Source organism: Dendropsophus ebraccatus, chromosome 15 (assembly GCF_027789765.1).
Source record: "Dendropsophus ebraccatus isolate aDenEbr1 chromosome 15, aDenEbr1.pat, whole genome shotgun sequence".
Classification (NCBI taxonomy): domain Eukaryota; kingdom Metazoa; phylum Chordata; class Amphibia; order Anura; family Hylidae; genus Dendropsophus; species Dendropsophus ebraccatus.
In genome coordinates, this window is record NC_091468.1 from 47,441,353 (window position 1) to 47,461,063 (window position 19,711).

The following is a 19,711-nucleotide window of genomic DNA, read 5'->3' on the forward strand; positions in this document are numbered from 1 at the left end:
TTACATGTTTTTATTTGGAAAAAGGGAAAGGTATGATCAGTACTATCTGCAATTGCCTGATAGAGACTGCAGGAGAAGCCCCTCAGGGTATGTGCACACTATGGAATTCTGACGGGACACCTGCCGTTCATGGACGTTGGCAGCCACGTGCATCTCCGCTGCTCCCATAGGCATGGTTTTCCAGATTCCACCGTCTGCTCGAAGAATGAACCCGCTCATTCTTCAGGCGGACGGCGAAATCTGGCAAACCATAGAAAAAAGCCTATGGGAGCAGCGGAGATGAGAGCCGCCGCCAGCGTCCAAGATCGGGAGTGAGCTGCGGAACACGGGTGAACTGCCAGGATTCCATAGTGTGCACATACCCTAAGGGCCCTATTCCACAGTAACGATAATCGGCCGGATCGGCCCCATGTGGCCCGATTCGGCCGATTATCGTTCGGTGAAATAGAAAGAACGATCAGCCGATGATCGTGTCATCGTTCCCCCACCGCGCATTGCTAAGGTTGAATAGCGGTGAGCAGCGGGCGACTGACGATTTGACGATTAGCAGCAGCATCATCATACATTACCTGTCCAGGCTTTTTCTCCGCGCGGTCTTCATCCCCGAGTCCCGCGTGCTCTATCTTCAGAATGGCCGGTCAGCTGACGGAGCGCTCAGCCAATCACAGGCCGGGACCGCCGCGGCCTGTGATTGGCTGAGTGTTGCCGGCCATTTTGAAGACAGAGCGCGCGGGACTCGGGGATGAAGACAGCGCGGAGAATAAGCCTGGACAGGTCATGTATGATGCTGCAAGGACATCTGTAACAATGTCCTTGCAGCCCTTGCTCAACGATCATCAGGCCATGGAATAGGTCCAGTAAACGAGCGGCGGTCTAGCGGATCGCCGCTCATGTACATCGTTGATCGGGCCCTCCTCGGCCCGTGGAATAGGACCCTAACAGTTGAACTCGCCACAAAGCCCACACATAGAAGTGTGCATAACGCAAATACTTTATCACATGACCAAATTTAATATAACCTAATGCTCTGTACATCAAACGTCTGTATGATGGTTTTAACCAGTGTTTAACAGGTCGGGTTATATGTTTTGTAGCAATATAAATGGGATTCCAATAATAGTAATCACCTTTTCCTAATATTAGTTATAGCCCAGCTGTCAGGCTAAAACCCATCTGTTCCATTCTACTGCTGCGTTTCAAGCAGATAAAAACGATTCTTCATGGTAAAAATAAATTTGGAATCATATTTGCAAGAAAACGATAAAATAAAAGGATCCGAGTGCATTAGCCGGGGCTGCTCTGCCTCCAGGAAAATAACAATAATTGCTTCAATCTGCTTTATTGCTTTCACTAAATGTATGAAATGATGAAAGTCTCCGACAGCAATATGCTGATGAAGCTATATGAAAGGATCAATGGTGTTCAGATCTACCCAAGTAGGCTCTGATGCAATGGCAATTTGTATTCATCTTACCTAATGCCTGGCTCTATACGGCAAGGGTGGATGATTTATGTTGATGTACGCCAGTGTTACTTGAGCCTTAGAATTGCAGGAAATTAATATTTACATCTGAACAAAAAACTTAATAGAGTAATAAATATGCACTGAAAATAACTAGAGAAACAATTCTGGTCTGAATATGTTGTTGTACTATAGAGGGCACCGACGGCAGTCGCATTGCTTTATGGAGCATGCCTAAATAAAGGGAAGGGAGGCCCTCCAACTACAATTTCCATCATGTATGATGGGAATTGTTGTTTTGCAACAGCTGAAGGGCCCAATGTTCCACTTTCATGCCCTAAAGAAATTCGGCGATTTCTAAAAGCTGGCAGGAGGGAAATCCATTACAAGTAACAACTCACCTCTACCCGTGCCCAGACTCCAGAATCTCCACATCAGGACCCGTCTGATGGACCAGCCGCTCAGCCAGTCAGCCAGTGACTGGGTCGGGACACAGCTCCAGTCATTGATTGGCTGAGCGTCCGGTCCATCAGCCGGGACAGGCATTTTCCTGCGAGTCGTGACGTCATCACAACTCGGTGGGAAAATGACTTTCGGCGGGGGGGTCCCGGGGCCACTCCCTACAGACACAAGGAGAGGTAAGTTTCTACGAGTAATCAATTTCACCCCGTGCTCCTACCGACTTTTAGAAATTGCCGGACCTCTCCTTTAAGACACATGGATGACACTGACATGGGGTCCTCTGCTCAGGACTTCCCTCTATGAGTCACGGAAAGGATCTACTACGAAGCGGTTTTCTCTCTGGAGGATTCAATCTGACCATCTATATCAGGGATGGAGAACCTTCAGCCCTCCAGCTGTTGCAAAATCACAATTCCCATCATGCCAGGGCAGCCAACGCCAAGCTTTGGCTGTCCAGGCATGATGGGAATTGTAGTTATGCAACAGCTGGAGGCTCGAAGGTTCCCCATCCCTAAACTATATACTGCATTTTCGTCCACCCATGTAATACTAAATTTGTCCTGCAGAGGCCGCCACAGGAAAAGTGAGCTATTGTACAGAGCTTCTTCTTGAAACGATCACATGGTGTTATCCTAACAAGCTGCATCATCATACTAGGTTATAGCCAAATTCTCCAGTATCCTGCTGCGGAACAATGACTATATACAAATCTGTTCATGGTGCTGTAGTCATGTAGATGTAATCTGGCTCCCTGCATTAGATGGAAACTACATTCATTCAATGAAAAGATTAAATGCCAATTCTATTTCTACCAAGTAACACAGAAGTCCAAATTCGCTTTCATCCACATCAGAATTCTCCAGTCCTGAGGCATATAGAAGCTGGAATGATACAGGCCCAAAAACTTAGATTCAGTGCTTTCTTTCAAATATATAAATACTTTTTTCCTAGGTGTAAAAGAGCAGTAATATAAATTCTCATATGTAAGAAACAAAATGTATTTTAGACTCAATGTCACTTAACAAAAAAAAAAAAAAAATAATCAATAGATGGGCAAGCGGAATATATAAAATTAAGTGGGAAAAAAAAATCCTCGGATGCATGCTGCTGTTAGGGTGTTGGTCTTGTGACATTAAAAATTTCATTTAGCTTTTGTCTTCTGCAACTTTTTGCCTTTTTGTTGCTGGTTCGTCGCTTCTTTCTTGATAATTTCTATTGGTCTTTGTGGTGTCTGTGGCTACAGTGATGCCATAAAGGATGTAACCACCTCCGCTGCTCATCACCAGTTTCGGGTGACTTCTGTCTGGTAAGACCTAAAATATATTAGTGGAATAGTCAGCAAAGGGTAAATAACTCTGATATAAGGCAGAAATAGAGATGGGAGGGGGTGGGCATTACATCTGCTGCAGCAATATCAATGAGAATTCAGCCTAGGAGATCAATATGACATAAGCTGCAAAGGCACGAGCCAATTTTGGGTCTGGTTCTTCAATGAGGACATTACTATGCACTTCAGCTGTGTCATACTCATTCCTCATGGAAGAAATATAGGATCCTTTCATTTCGTGTAATTGCACGATCAATAGATTTGCTTCACTCCCAAGTGCTTTTCAGCCAATGACATAGACCAACAGGAGAGGGATCGATGGAAAGGATTGCCGGCTTATTGGAAAACCTGAATTACCTGATAATTCCTCAGCCAGGTCTCTGAAAGCTTGAGGTTAATGACGCCACCTTTCTCTCTAAGTTTGGTATAACATTCAAGTAGGGGCTGGGAAGAAAATTAGGAAAAAAAAAAAATTACTAAGAGGGCACATCGAAGTCAGACCGAAGGTTTATTATTCCTTCCTATTAGTGCGCAAAGCAAACCTAAAATATCTGATGTACAACTAATAAACTATTAAAATATACAAAATATATTCCAAAATTGGGGTGAAAAACATAATAATAATAATAATAATAATAGGAATAATAATAATAATAATAATAATAATAATAATAATAATAATAATAATAATAATAATAATAATAATAATAATAATAATAATAATAATAATAATAATAATAATAATAATAATAATAATAATAATAATAATTATTATTATTATTATTATTATAATATTATATTATATATACACTTTTTCCCCCATCACAATTTTGGAATATATTTTAATAGTTGTACATCAGATCTTTAAAATAAAATCTTTAAATAAATAAGAATAAAATATCTATCTATCTATCAAATTTATAAAAGACATGCTTAAAGATCAGGCCTATGGAGTGGTACATACCTCTTTATATTGGCAGTAGACAACAAAGGGCCTTGATGGAGCAACAAATTCCAGCAAACTAAGAAGCAGAGGTGTAGGGTGGAATCGGGAGGCTACAATCAGCCTAGAAGGGATGAAGAAAACATGATTAACCATCTTAGCCCATCTTAGAAAAATTTAAAGAGGGGGAAAAAAAATAAAGTAAAATGAACTAGTACCAGAAAGTAACACATTTGTTAATGACTTCTAGTTAATAAAACTAAAGCCTTCCAATACTCATCAGCTACTGTATGTCCTGCAGGTCACCTCCCCGGTTCCAGCGGCGGCTCCCCGGTGCCCGGCCACTTCCGGGTGTCTGACGCGGGCCCGAGACGTGACGTCTCAGGTCCGCTCAGCCACTCAGTGAAGGAGGCGGGGTCAGTTTCAAGTCCGCTCAGATCCCGCCTCCTTCACTGAGTGGCTGAGCGGACTTGAAACGGACCCCGCCTCCTTCACTGAGTGGCTGAACGGACCTGAGACGTCACGTCTCAGGCCCGCGCCAGACACCCGGAAGCGGCCAGGAACCGGAGCAGCGCGATGAGGGAGCCGCTGCTGGAGCCGAGGAGGTGAGTGGACGTCTTTTCCCTCGGCCACCACGTTCCCGGTCCCAGCAAAAAAGTGTCCCCCCGCTGGAGTACCCCTTTAAACTCACACTGTGAAAGCAATCATCAAAAAGGAAGCTAGGTGACTGTCATTGGCAGATTATTGCCAGACTATGATGCACCAATATTTTCTGATCACTGTACAACAAGCTGTTCTACACTCAATGACAAAAACTGCTCAAAGGTTTCTCTTGCAATCAAATGTCAGCCATAGTTTCAATGTTCAGATCTGTACATGTATATATAGACTGCCTGGCTATGGGCAAGTAGATAGTAAAGAGACTGTTATGTGTGGTTTGGTGCAAGTGCCCCCTGATCGGAGCCTATAGACATTGAGTGATGAAGAGCTTACATGTTCTGCAGAACCTTCACCTCTCTTCTCCCCGGTCACACACTGACTACACCGCATTCTGACCTTAGGACGACTGAAGACGCATGGTTCATCTAAGAGAGTTTAGTACAGTGCAAAAAGACATTTACCCATCAGCATTTCTATCTTGTAGGAGCTTTGCGGCCTCAGACTCCCTCTTTCTTCTCTCATCTTGTTTACGCTTCTTCTCTATCGCCTGGAGAGAAAATAGAAGCTGTCAGTGTAAAGAGAACCCAGCCAATTATTACCTCCACTGCCATTAGCTTTATTTCTATTCCAGGCCACAATCCATCAGGAACATGTAACACAAACTGAGACGCTAAAATCCCATCCACATGAAATGAAAAAGACACCAAACTCACGGCCTTAAAGGAGAAGTCCAGCTAAATTTTTTATTAAAGTATTGTATCGCCCCCCAAAAGTGATACAAATCCCCAATATACACGTATTACGGGAAATGCTTATACAGTGCTTTTTTCTCTGCACTTTCTACTGCATCAAGGCTTCACTTCCTGGATAAAATGGTGATGTCACTTCCTGGATAACATGGTGATGTCACTTCCTGGATAACATGGTGATGTCACTTCCTGGATAACATGGTGATGTCACGACCCGACTCCCAGAGCTGTGCGGGCTGTGTCTGCTGGAGAGGATAATGGCAGGGGGACACTGAGGGACACAGGGCACTGGAGGGACACTGAGCATCCCTCTGCCATCATCCTCTCCAGCAGCCACAGCCGCATAGCCCTGGGAGTATAAGCATTTCCCGTAATAAGTGTATATTGGTAATTTGTATGACTTTTTGGGGGGAGGGGGGCAATAAAATACTTTAATAAAATTTTTGTCGGACTTCTACTTTAAAGGGGCAGATCCAAGGGAACAACTCCTGGTTATGTGCGCTATGATGCAGAAAAAACGTTGAAAGTGTGAAGGCTAATGGTGTAAAAATGAATCAGTCAGGAGAAGCACTCGGAATAGGGGCTTCACTCCAAGGTTCGCTGCACTGTAAATCCATGGGGCCCATTTTCTGCAGTGAGCTAAGGAGTGAAGCCAAGCGCTTCTCCATGTTCTAATGACATGTGAAAAAAAAAAATTTAGAATTTTCTGACAATGAAACCTATTTTCAACTATTAAATTAACAAACATTGGTAAAAAAACATAGTTTTATTACCTTTCTGTGGCCTGTCATGCTTTCTTCTATCTGCTCTATTATCTTCATCAGCCCAACGTCCTGATGTAAATACCATAATGGACCTTCTCTTCCTGTTTACACTCTATCCAGGAATTCAGCCTACTCTCTGTCATAAAGGTATAATGGAAAAGAGACAGTGTTGGCTGAGCTCCTGGCTAGAGTGTACACAAGAAAAGGAAGTCAGTTACAGGTTGCAGTTAGACAAAGTAGGTTTCAAGGTCAGAAATCTACTAAGTTTTAGGTTCTATCGCCGACAATGAAAAGTTCTTTGCTGGCTGAGTCAGATATGAGTTTGAGGACTGATGTGTACTGGAACAACCATGCAAACCTCAGTCATAAACAGACTGATGCAGATTCCAACAATTATAAAGCATGAGCAATCTAACCAGCAATATGATGAAAAGGCTGGAGCAAATGGCACTACCTCTTTCATCTTCATATCCACTTACAATAAATAAGCTAGATTTTACAAATTGTCTTTTTGTTGTTTGAGGGATGAAAAAAGGGTTTCAGGAAGAAAATTACAAAAGAGCGACTTTCATATGTAATCTTTGGTAGGTCTGTCTTTGAGCACAGATATAATATTCAGGGACTACTGAATAGGATGAAGGGGTCAGACGATTGCATAGATAAAATATATATGGATATAGTTTTCTGCCTAAAAAAGCCTTAGGCAAGGTTACACATAGGTGACCTGTCACTATAGTTGCCACACCTAGGAATACATTCGGTCCATATAAATTTGCGGTGACAAAACGACTCGCTATCAGATATTTAAAGGGGTTGTTTACAAAAAATTTTTTTCTTTCAAATCAAATCTCAAGTCTTCCATTACTTATCAGCTGCTGTATGTCCTACAGGTAGTGGTATTATTTCCAGTCTGGAGAAAAGGAAAAGTTTTCTATGGAGATCTGCTACTGCTCTGGACAGTTCCTGACATGGACAGTGGTGGCAGCAGAGAGCACTGTGTCAGACTGGAAAGAATACACTACTTCCTGCAGGATATACAGCAGCTGAAATTTTTTTTTACACCAGTCAATTTGAATTTCTTTTTGGTGAACAACCCATTTAACTGCCATTTGATGTTGGAGTCACTTAAAGGGGTACTACAGTGAAAATCTTTTTCTTTCAAAAGAACTTGTTTCAGCAAGTCATATAGATTTGTAATTTACTTCTGTTTAAAACTCGTCCAATACTTATGCAGCTGCTGTATGTCCTGCAGGAAGTGCTATATTCTTTCTAGTCTGACACAGTGATCTCTGCTGCCACCTCTGTCCGTGTTAGGAACTGTCCAGAGCAGGAGAGGTTTTCTATGGGGATTTGCTACTGCTCTGGACAGTTCCTGTCTGGGACAGAGATGACAGCAGAGAGCACTGTGTCAGACTGCAAAAAAACCCCACCATTTCCTGCAGAACATACAGCAGCTGATAAGTACTGGATGACTTGAGATTTTTTTAAACAGAAGTAAATTACTAATCTATATACTTTCTGAAACAAAAAGATTTTTGCCGGAGTGTCCCTTAACCCTTTGAGGCCCAAAATGACCCAGTGGACCGTGCAAATTTTGATCTTTGAGCTTTCGTTTTTCCCTCCTCCCCTTCTAAAAGCTCCAGCACTTTCAGATTTCTATCTACAGGGCTGTGTACAGGCTTGTTTTTTACAGGAATAGTTGTACTGTGTAATGGCGTCTTTCATTTTTTTTTTTAAAACATATTTTATTGAGATTTTTGTGATATGATAAATCAGTACAGATATCTGTTGCAAGATAAATGTCGCCGTATCACTTTTACATATTGGAAGATCAGTATACAGCATATCTAGGCAGATAGAAGAGAGCATAAAATTACATTTACATGCAAGCATAGCAAAAAGGCAGGACAGTGGCTAGGCCTCAGCGCTTCTAGCATGTGAGGTATGTGTTATTGGTAGTTACCAACATGTACGATAGGATTGATATCGAGATCGGAAATCCATAGTCAATAAAATATTGGATAACAAAAATAACCAATAGGACTAAAGAACTATAGAACCATTTAACAAATCTAATCTATTTTGCATGTACCAAAGCACGAAGTCGATTCTGTTAGTCTAGGGGGAGTGTATCTTGAGGATGATTATGATCATCACGGGGCCTACAGTCATATCTGTGGGAATAGATACCATAGAAGTAATCATGGGGGTGAAACCTAGGAGCGCAGAGATTATTTATTGTAGGGAATAATTGGGGAGCAAGGGTAGTTAAGGGATTTTAAGATTACCTAGGGAACTTTTAAGGTCTGCTAAGCAGTACCACTCTGTTAACCTGAAATGCTTCATCAGTGACATTCGTTTGTCATGGGAGGGCCAATGATGCAGGTACCTCTTCCATTTGTTAAAAAATGACTTAACCCTTTTCTCCTTGTCCCTGAGAGTGTAAACTAATTCGTAGTGTAGGAGTGAATCAATGAATTCCATCAGCTCGGTAAGTGTAGGGGTGGACGGTTGGAGCCAGTGCTTAAGTATGCATTTGAGGGCTGCTAGAAGTACTAGATGAACCCCCTTTGTGGCTATCGTTGGTATTTTGTCACTCGGTGTGGTGGATGACTCGGAGGGGTCCTTTGGAATATAATGAAAAACGTATGTTATGATGTCTAGTGCCAGGTCTAGGTCCCAAACAGTTTTTATGAGGGATCGCACTTCCCCCCAATATGATTGTATTTGTGGGCAGTGCCATATGCAGTGGTCCAGGTCAGCTTTCGGCAGTTTACACTTTGGGCACTTGTCTAGGTGAATGAGGGTAGTGTCTCTATATGGCAAGTTGAAGGCATAGGTAGCTCTATGTAGAATCTTCAAGTGCATTTCTCTCAGGGACTCGCTAGGGGTCGATTGTCTGACATGTTGGATACCTGTTTTCAACTGGAGGGAAAGATCTGACCTGGACAATTTGGAATTCCATTTCCCCAGTGCTTTAGATATCACGTGTTTCTGACAATATCCTTTGAGAAGACAATAAATGTCTGATAGGGTATCTCTCCTAGTGTGGGGGCCTATGAGAGAATCAAAAGTATTGGGGGTTTCCACAGCGTCGCAGCGCGCTACTAATGAGTTGAAGTAGGACTTCACCTGAGAGAATTGCAGGAATTGTGATTTGGAGAGATTGTATTTTTCGGTAAGGGAGTTCCACGTGTAAAAAGCGTTGGTAGATGGATCTAAAAGATCGCGAAGGGAGTTGATGTGATGGCGTCTTTCATTTTACCATAACATGTATGACGGAATCCCAAACATATTATTTATGAAGATATAAATAGATGAAATCGTAAAAAAAGAATGCAATATGGTAACGTTTGGGGGGTTCCTGTGTCTACGTAATACACTATACGGTAAAAGTGACACGATACCATTATTCTATAGGTCAGTCCGAACACAACCACATGCAGGTTACACAGATTCTCTAATGTTATATATATTTTTTTAATTAAATCCTTTTTTTTTTGGCAATTAAATATTAATAAAATGGGCCTATTGTGACGCTTATAACAGTTTTATTATTTCACCTACGTGGCTGTATGGGGTGTCACTTTTTCCGCCATGATCTCTAGTTTTTATTAATACCATATTTGTGAAAATCGGACGTTTTGATCACTTTTTATATATAATGTAACATTAAATCGGTAATCCGCGCACCTTTTTTTCCTTTTTCGTGTACGCCGTTCACAATGACACTTGTTATATTTTAATAGAGCGGACAATTACGCACATTACGGTATATTATATGTTTGCTTATTTATTTATTTTTTATGTTTTATTTATATAATGGGAAAGGGGGGAGATTTAAGCTTTTACTGGGGGAGGGGTTTTGGGGTAGTGTAATAGTGTTTTTAACTTTTTTTTTTTTTTTACACATTTGAAGGGGGAACTTTGGGGAACTTTTACATACATTAGTCTGATTTCTACACTGATGATTGCTATGCCATAGGCATAGCATTGATCAGTGTTATCGGCGATCTGCTCATTGAGCCTGCCTGTGCAGGCTTAGTGAAGCAGATAGCCGATCGGACCGCACGGAGGAAGGTGAGAGACCTCCGGCGGTCCGGTTCAACAATCGGGACCCCCGCAGTCACACTGCGGGGGTCCCGATCGGTAAGTGACAGGGGACTCCCCCTGTCACTTACATTTAAACGCCCAGCCGTTTGAGGAGTTAATGACACGCTGCAGCCGGCCCCCACCTGCTCTGAAGCGTGCTCCGCTCCGGAGTGAGCTTCATACCGGGAGAAACACCCAGGACGTACAGTTACGTCCAGGGTCATCTGGTGACAGACTTCCATGATGTAACTATACGCCCTGGGTTGTCTAGGGGTTAAAAAACGCTGGTCTCTACCACAGCTCACCATGTACAAAGGTTATGCTTCCTCTATAGAGGAATGTAGAAGAACAGCAGGTGATGCACACAATTAATGGGGGAGATTTATGAAACATGGGGGGAAATTTATCAAACATGGTGTACAGTGAAACTGGCTCAGTTGCCCCTAGCAACCAATCAGATTCCACCTTTCATTTTCCAAAGAGTCTGTGAGGAATGAGAAGTGGAATCTGATTGGTTGCTAGGGGCAACTGAGCCAGTTTCACTTAACACCATGTTTGATAAACTCCCCCATAGTGTAGAGTAAAACTGGCCCTGTTGCCCCTAGCAAACAATCAAATTACACTTTTCATTCCTCACACACTCTTTGGAAAATGAAAGGTGGAATCTGATTGGTTGTTAATAAATCCCAAAAATTGGTGGGTTGTATCCTCAAAAATACTATACTATAAGAAAGTTGCAGAAGCCAATACTTACAAGTTGCTTCTTGTCCACATTCTGCCCTCCTTTGTGGTTCTCGGAGTTCTCTCCACCACTTTTCGCCCCTTCCTCACTTTCCGGTTGACCGGTTTGCATACTTTCTTCGGATTCTTCAGCTACACAGTCCCCTACACCGCGAGCAGCCTCTTGCTTTTCAATGTCTGACCTGCTGCTTTCCTCATCCGTCTTTTCTGTGTTCTCCTCAGCAGGGATCACCTGACCAGAATAATTCCCAGTCCCAGAAACCAGGGCCTCCAGTTTGCTGAGTGGGAACTCGTACAACGTTTGGTAGAAAGACTTTGGAAAACCGAAGCAGTCCGTGGCAGCTCGGACAGGTCCACCACCTGGGTACATCTGAATGACTGATCCAAATCCTTGAAGGGGAAGAAAAAACAAAACAAAACATACAATAAAAAACTATTGCAACGTGTTCATCTAAACCTTGCTGCAAAAATATATAACAGAATTGGGGCTTGGGAGTACGGCCAGAATGGTGTAAGCTGTCTCACAAGCCATGCAATGCTCTATGAGAAAAGAGTATACAAAAGTAATTTATTTACAAAAGAAATGAACTTGCGCGACAGTGCCACCTATTGGCGGTAGCTTCCCATGCAACCAATATCCAACCCTAAGGGTGGTATTACACGGACCGATAGGGGCCCGATAACTGTAAACGAGCGCCGAAGGGGAAATTACTGTAGACTGCTGTTCTGGGGTACTTGCCCCTTGTAAGTACATATCTTCCAATATGAGACTAGGGTAGCAGGGTGTTTTCTTGTAGAGACCACCAAACTGGTATATTTACACCCAATAAAATGGCCTCCAGGCAACCGCTACAGGCAGCAACCTGTATTCTGCTGGGTTTACATGGTTACAGGAGTGCACATTATTATTACAAATTAGAAATGCCCCTTACTCTTAATAGGGTATAACAACATTACATTAAGGAAGGGGGTGCTGTTTATTATATATATATATATATATATACACACACACACACACACACACACACACACAGTATTATATATATATATTGTGCAAGGTATGTCTGGGGTGAGCCTAAGCTTTAATGACTTTCTTTGTTAAATCTATTGTTACCAGGCAACTGCTTTGTCTTTGTCTAAAATCCTTACACTATATAATAAAACTAATCAGCTTCAACTATCAGGTTGGTTACATCTATAAAACTATATAGGAATTTTTTTTTTTTTTTTTTACATATTTAGGCTATGTTCCCACACAGTATTTTTGCTCAGTATTTTCCAACCAAAACCAGGAGTGGATTAAAAACACAGAAAGGCTATGTACATACTATTAAAATTGAGTAGAAGGCAGACATTTAAAGGCAAATAACAGCCGTTATTTCAAACTAAATGCGGTTGTTTTAAAATTATTTGCCGTTTAACGGCCATCCACTCAAATTATTAGTGTGTGAACATAGCCTTTCAGTGTTTTTAATCCACTCCTGGTTTTGGTTGCAAAATACTGAGCAAAAACACTGTGTGGAAACATAGCCTAAACACAAATCAGGGTGGACAAATCCCAGGAGTGGACAATTGTGGTGTGCTGAGAATAACCAGTGCATTGCAATCCAACTAGGTTTATATAAACCATCAACAGAAAAAATATAATATAATACAAAGTAAGAGGAAATCCCGGCACTGCCACTACTAGTAGGCGAGGTATGGGTAATGGGTATATCGGTGAACTCCGCAGTGGTGAGTAGTAAGTTACAATTCACAATGATGCAGATTGTAGAATAGATGAACGGCAACTACCAATCTGGTATAAATATTTATTTGTGCATCACAAGACACCAAAAAAATATTTATACCAGATTAGTGAGTGCTGTTCATCTATTCTACTATCTGCATCAATGTGAATAATAGAATACAAAATAACCCACTGGAATTTTGCCGCCTACACAATTCTCTCTCTGACCAGGGTTTGTGGAAGAAAAAAGCAAACAAACAAAAAAAAACAGCAGTGTAGGTTTCAATAACAAATCTGTTGGGTTTTGAGAAAAACATGGACATGGGCCCTTGAAATTTGTGGGGTTGTTCGGGTTTCTTCTTGTTAGGCATCAAATTGTGTCTTGTTTTTTGGCCGTTAAATGCATCAGCCTTATCCCCCCCCCCCCCCTTATTTGGCAGGTTTAAAAAAAAAAAAAAAAAAATTGCGAAAAGTATCAGTCTAAAAACATGTTAAGTTATGTACGAACGTGCACTTTTGGGCCTTATTCATACTGGTGTTCAGCTTATTAAATGTCTACACTGTGCACTTGGCTTTCCAAGACTCCCGCAAAGACTTGATTTGGGTCTCAGCACCCGGACATCTAACGATAAAAGCTTGTAACATGTAAGCAAAAGGAGGTGCGATCCCTCTGGAGAATGGCTGCCCAGTGACGTCTGCATGCCAATATATCATCCACAATGAAGGGGTGACCGCGCTCTACAGAGATATAGAACACGGAGCACTGCGTCCTCCGCTTTCCATAACTCCCATAGACTGGAATAGACAAGGACGCACACAAGAGCAGCCATCTCTCCTGCCATCAGAATGGTAAATACAATGAAGGCAATGAGCTGGAAATCCGTGGAAAATGTCACAGTTACATAAAGTTCCCTCATTACCATACATCAAGTCTGGAGAAAGGCATAATGGGTATTATTCATATGAAAATCCATAATATCTTGCAAATAACAGGTAAAAGAACCAGAACACATTTTGTTTTGGAGAAAAGAAGCCAATTCCTCTTCTACAAGGACCAATGGTGATATATTCATGCCACTCAATTTCCGAAAGAAAAGAAAGAGGAAGAAAAGAAAGAAAGAAAGAAAGAAAGAAAGAGAAAGAAAGAGAAAGAAAAGAAAAGAAAGAAAAAGAAAAGAAAGAAAGAAAGAAAAAGAAAGAAAGAAAGAAAGAAAGAAAGAAAGAAAAAGAAAAGAAAGAAAAGAAAGAAAGAAAGAAAGAGAAAGAAAAAAAGAAAGAAAGAAAGAGAGAGAAAGAAAAGAAAGAAATAAAAAAAAAAAAAAAAAGAAGAAAGAGCGGACCATAATTGCGGTACAATCACCAATAGAAGCATATGGGATCCGCATTTTTGCTTGTTTTATTTAATTTTTTTTCAGAAACAAGCGTGCTTTGTAATTATACCTTTTAATCCAATGCATGACAAAAGTCTAAAAATATTATTTATGAGGTGCAATAGGGAAAAAATGCTATTGCATAACTTTTGGGGAGTTTCTGTGTCTGCACAACGCATGCTACTGTAAAACTGACATGATATCTTTATTCTATAGGTCAGTCCGAATACAATGATTTGTATGTTTTTATAGCTTTTTTTTTAATACTTTTACTATTTTTTTTTAACCCCTTAACGACCGCGGGCGTAAGTGTACGCCCCCAAAACCCGTGCCTTAATGCAAACGGGCGTACATTTACGCCCGCGGTTTCCCCGATCGCTGCGTGTACACACGCAGTGATCGGGGAAGATGGCCTGCTATAATGTATAGCAGGCCATCCCTGCTTGTCGGCACGGGGGGTGATTAACCCCTCCCGTGCTGACGATCGCCGCTATTGGCTGATCAATTCAGATCAGCCAATGGCGGCGGTCTGCAGCTTTCCGGGTCATCGGTGAAATGGACGGCACCGAGGACGGCACCGACCGCCATTACTGTTAAAAGTAATGGTGGCCACGTTCCGATCGCCGTGACCGGCCGGCCGATCACGGCGATATAAGTAGCTGAGGTGAGATATAGGTGAGATATAGGTAGCTGAGGTGTCCAGAGCAGGTATTGACCCATACTCACCGGATCCAGTGTCCCGATCACGTCTTCCGGGTTCCGATCGTGTCCTCTTCTTCGTCGGCGTCTTCGTCTTTTTCCGATGGTCCCCATCGGCAATCATCGGCTCCAGCGTCGTCAAACTTCGGCTTTTTCCGGAATTCGCGTTCTACTGCCCCCTAGCGGCTGATAAGTGTATATAATACACATATCAGTAGCTATAGGGTTGAAGAAAGGTTTTTTGTTTTTTTTTCCAATTTTTTTATTTTCCGCACCATATCGCCGCTGAGTGCTGATCAGCATCGCACGTAAGTGTGCCGCTGCATTTAAAAGGCCCCTGTGTTGCCAAGACAGTTGAAACCCCCCACAAGTGACCCCATTATGGAAACTACACCCCTCAGGGAATGTAACAAGGGGTGTAGTGAGCATATGGACCCCACTGGTGACGGGCACAAATGTGGAACAATGTGGCGTGAAAATGAAATATTACATTTTTTCAATTTATCATTTTCAAAAGGGGTTAAAAGAGAAAAAAACACACAAAATGTTTAGAGCAATTTCCCCCGAGTCCGTAAATACCCCACATGTGGACATAAAGCGCCATGTGGGTGCAGGGCAAGCCTCCGAAGGGAAGGAGCGCCAATTGGATTTTGGAGGTTGGATTTGGCTAGAATGGATGATGAACGCCATGTCGCATTTACAGAGCCCTTGTGCTGCCAAGACAGTGAAAACCCACCACAAGTGACACCATTCTGGAAACTACACCCCTTAAGGAATCTAACAAGGGGTGCAATGAGGATATGGACCCCTTGATAACAGGCACATTTGTGCCGTGAAAGTGAAAAAATGAAAATTTTCAGTTTCACATCACATTGTTCCACATTTGTGCCAGTCACCAGTGGGGTCCATATGCTCACTGCACCCCTTATTAGATTCCTTGAGGGGTGTAGTTTCCAGAATGGGGTCACTTGTGGGGGGTTTCCAGTGTCTTGGCAGCACGAGGGCTCTGTAAATGCGACGTGGCCCTTGAAATCCATTCCAGTGAAATCCAGCTTCCAAAAGCCAATTGGCGCTCCTTCCCTTTGGAGGCTCGTCCTGTGCCCGCTTGGCACTTTATGTCCACATGTGGGGTATTTCCGTACTCGGGAGAAACTGCGCTACATGTTTTGTGTTTTTTTTTCCTTTTATCCCTTTGTGAAAATGAAAAATTGAAGTCTAGAACAACGTTTTAGTGTAAAAAATACTTTGGTCTTTTTTCACGCCATATTGTTGGGAAAATCTGTGAAGCTCCTGTGGGGTCCAGATACTCACCGCACCCTTAGTTACATTCCTTGAGGGGTGTAGTTTTCTGAATGGTGTCCCTTTAGTGGTGTTTTTTAGGTTTTGGCACCCCAGAGCCTCTGCCAAGCTGAAGTGGTACAGTCAGAAATGACCAAATATAACGGAGCCATTGCAGTGCACTAGGCGCTCCATTATATCTGAGGCTTGTGGTTGCATCAAATAGCGCAATAGGGCCACATATGGGGTATTTCTATAAACTGCAGAAACGGGGCAATAAATATTGGGGTGCATTTCTCTGGTAATAAGTTTATAATTATGAAAAATATTGGATTACAATAAAATCTCTGCACAGAAAATAAAAATTTTCAAATTTCTTACACACTTAGCTTTTATTTCTGTGACTCCCCTAAAGGGTTAAAAAACTTTCTGGATGTGCTTTTGCAGAGTTTAGGGGGTGCAGTTTCTGAAATGGGGTGCTTTGTGGGGCTTTCTAACATACAGTCCCCTCAAATACACTTTAAACCTGAACAGGTCCCTAAAAATATCTGATTTTGAAATTTTACCGAAAATTTGGAAATTTGCTGCTAATATTTTAAGCTTTCTATTGTCTAAAAAAAATGAAATATAGTTTAATAAATGCTGCCAACATAAAGTAGACATGTTGCTAATGCTATTTAATATATAATTTATGTGGCATAACCATTTTCTGTATAAGCAGAAAAGTTTTAAAGTTGGAAAAATGCATTTTTTTACAATTTTTCACGTAATTTTTTTTTTTTTCATAAAGATTCGTTATAAGTATCGACTCCAATTTACAAGAAATGTGAAGTACAATATGTCACGAGAAAACAATCTCAGAATCAGCCGGATAGGTAAAAGCATCCCGAAGTTATTAATGAATAAAGTGACACAGGTCATATTCATAAAATTTGCTCCGGTCCTTAAGGCCATTTTAGGCCCGATCCTTAAGGGGTTAAACAGTAAAAAATTTTTGCTTGCAAATAATTACGTTTTATTTTTTAACCTATGGGACTGTTTGGGGCGTCAGTTTTTATTGGTACTATACTTGTGTAGCTTTTTTTTCTTCTGCAATATAATGTAACAAAAAAAGAAAAAAAAAAAACCACCAATCCTGGTGTTTCTTCCCCTCATTTCGTTTACGCTATTCACTGTGCAGAAACAATCAATCTCCATGGATTGGACAATTACGCAATTTACCATTTATAATATGATTATTTTTTTATGTGTTTTATTATTAATATGGGGGGGGGGGGATGAGTTAAACTTTTATTGCAATATTTTTCAATTTACAATTTTCTCCACTTTTTAAGTCCTCCAGGGGACTATTAAATTAGATTTGATATACTTTTCAATGCTATGCCACTGCATAGCATTGATCAGCGTAATCTGCTATCCTCTAGTAGATCCAGCCTGTTGCAGACTCTATAGAAGAACGAAAATCAGACTGCACTGAGGTAAGCTGTATACCTCCGGCAGTCAGGCAATTCGATTGGGACCCCTCTGTCAACCTCTATGAAGCAGACTCCGCTCCAGAGCTCGCTTAATAGAGCCCCTGCAGACAATGGGGTAAATGTATGCCATCCTTCCTTAAGTGATAGACATGCATGGCATACATTTATGTCACTCGTCATTAAGGGGTTAATGGACTATTCTTAAATACAAATTAATAGTCCCATAGCAGTATCCATTCCTAATTAGGTTTACAGTTTTCTGAGGCTCCTATTTACTTTAATGGGAGCTTCGGCACTGAAATGAAGTGATGTAGACTTTTTTTGTGCAAATTGAAGTATAACTATAATTTCCAAAAACTTCCGACATTACATACACACGTCAAAAGTTTTGATCAGTCGCCGGTGTCTGAGAGATGAGCTATGACTAATAGCCCTATTTCACGGAACGATTATCGTTCATAGACTCGCTCCAACGACCGCTCGTTAACGAGCACTTAACGATTTTTTTAAGCGAACGATAACACATAATACGTGTGGGAACGTGAACGATATCTGTAGTGTAACGATTTTTTTGCGGTCGTTACATCGTTACATGGTCGTTTAAAACGTTCGCCGGGCTGAGCATGTAGGTGGGGAAATGTAGGTAGACATTTCAAGAACGACAAAGATTTTTTGTTCTACGAAAAGATTAGCGAATTATTGTTGAAAGACCAACGATTTTTTTTCGACATGTTGAAAAAAAAATAGTGAACGACTCAACGACGATTTCGGAGTTGTCGTTCGCTCGTTTACAGCTATTCCACAGAAAGAATATCGTTAACGAGCGGTCGTTTGAGCGATTTTATGAACGATAATCCTAAGGTTGGTGTATATGTTACTGTTTCCTAGATGCTTGTTGGCTGGAGTACAGCACAGGCTGGCAAGTGAAGCTGTGGAAACTGCCCCCTCCCCCACTGTGTCTGTGGCTGGAGGGTCACACAGGTTTGTATAGGAGTCTGCTGCTATGGCTAATGAAATAATATCATCCGTTCCCCATTGTGTCCCACTCCTCCTCCGCAGTCCCATTAACTCTGCCCCACGGCTGGTCGGTGAATACAGAAGGACATCTGTTCTGAACACACGTCAGAGGGAATCCCTTTCATTGACTGCTCGTCATCATCAATTTTGTATGAAATGGGGGTTTCCTGAATGGCTGAAAGGTTTATGAAGGTTTAGGAACAGAGTCACGCACGTACACGCTGGAACACGCAGGGAGAATAGGTAAAAATTCAGAGATCTCATAAGGACACCACAGTGACTGTGTTCTTGGTTATAGGGAAGCAGATGTAGAACAAAGTAATGAACACATCCCTTCCTATATTGGTAAAGCTAGAAGGGCTGACTGATGGGGGCTGCGCACCTTCACCTGGAACCTGTATTGTGAAGATATAAGAACACTTGGCTGATCATGGTTACACGTGTATTGTTTTAAGTGTTACTGTCACCATAAAAAAAAATTTGACATGTCAATTCTTTGAGCGGAGGCACGCGAGTCCTCCCATTGAAAGAGATAGCAAGTAGGATTTGGCGCGGAGTCCGGGGGAGGTGGTTCCGAGCAGAATTTCGGCATCAATTCCATAGTGTGAATGGGTCCTTAGGGTAGCTTCACGCGTACAGGATCCGCAGCAAATTTGATGGTGCAGATTCGCAGCAGATTTGACTAAATAACTCAGCATCAAATATGTGCCATAAAATCTGCTGTAGATCCTATATGTGCGAACGCACCCTTACCGAGAGTCAGTCTTAGTCACTTGGCACAGAGCTAGACCATGCTAGAAAGTGCTTAGTGCATACTTCTCCTTGCTCAACATAGTGTATGACTGGGAGCTGAACATAAGTATAAATATATAAAGATAGATAGATAGATAGATAGATAGATAGATAGATAGATAGATAGCTGGCGCCCATTTAAAGGGTACAC

General features: G+C 41.7%; 1 protein-coding gene across 3 annotated transcripts in view; it reads right to left on the reverse strand.

The window, feature by feature from the left end:
- Window positions 1-742: 742 nt before the first annotated feature.
- The window catches only part of TRMT6 (tRNA methyltransferase 6 non-catalytic subunit), a 42,711-nt gene continuing 23,742 nt past the window's right edge, over window positions 743-19,711 (reverse strand). For 2 of the 3 annotated variants that reach the window (XM_069955609.1, XM_069955611.1), the window contains exons 7-11: window positions 11,214-11,590; window positions 5,316-5,401; window positions 4,216-4,318; window positions 3,609-3,695; window positions 743-3,237 (exon numbers count right to left, since the gene is read on the reverse strand). In XM_069955609.1, the coding sequence (XP_069811710.1) occupies window positions 3,070-3,237; window positions 3,609-3,695; window positions 4,216-4,318; window positions 5,316-5,401; window positions 11,214-11,590 (821 nt within the window). In that variant the 3' untranslated portion in view covers window positions 743-3,069. The remainder of the gene's footprint in view (window positions 3,238-3,608; window positions 3,696-4,215; window positions 4,319-5,315; window positions 5,402-11,213; window positions 11,591-19,711) is intronic. The other variant, XM_069955608.1, reaches the window with a different exon arrangement.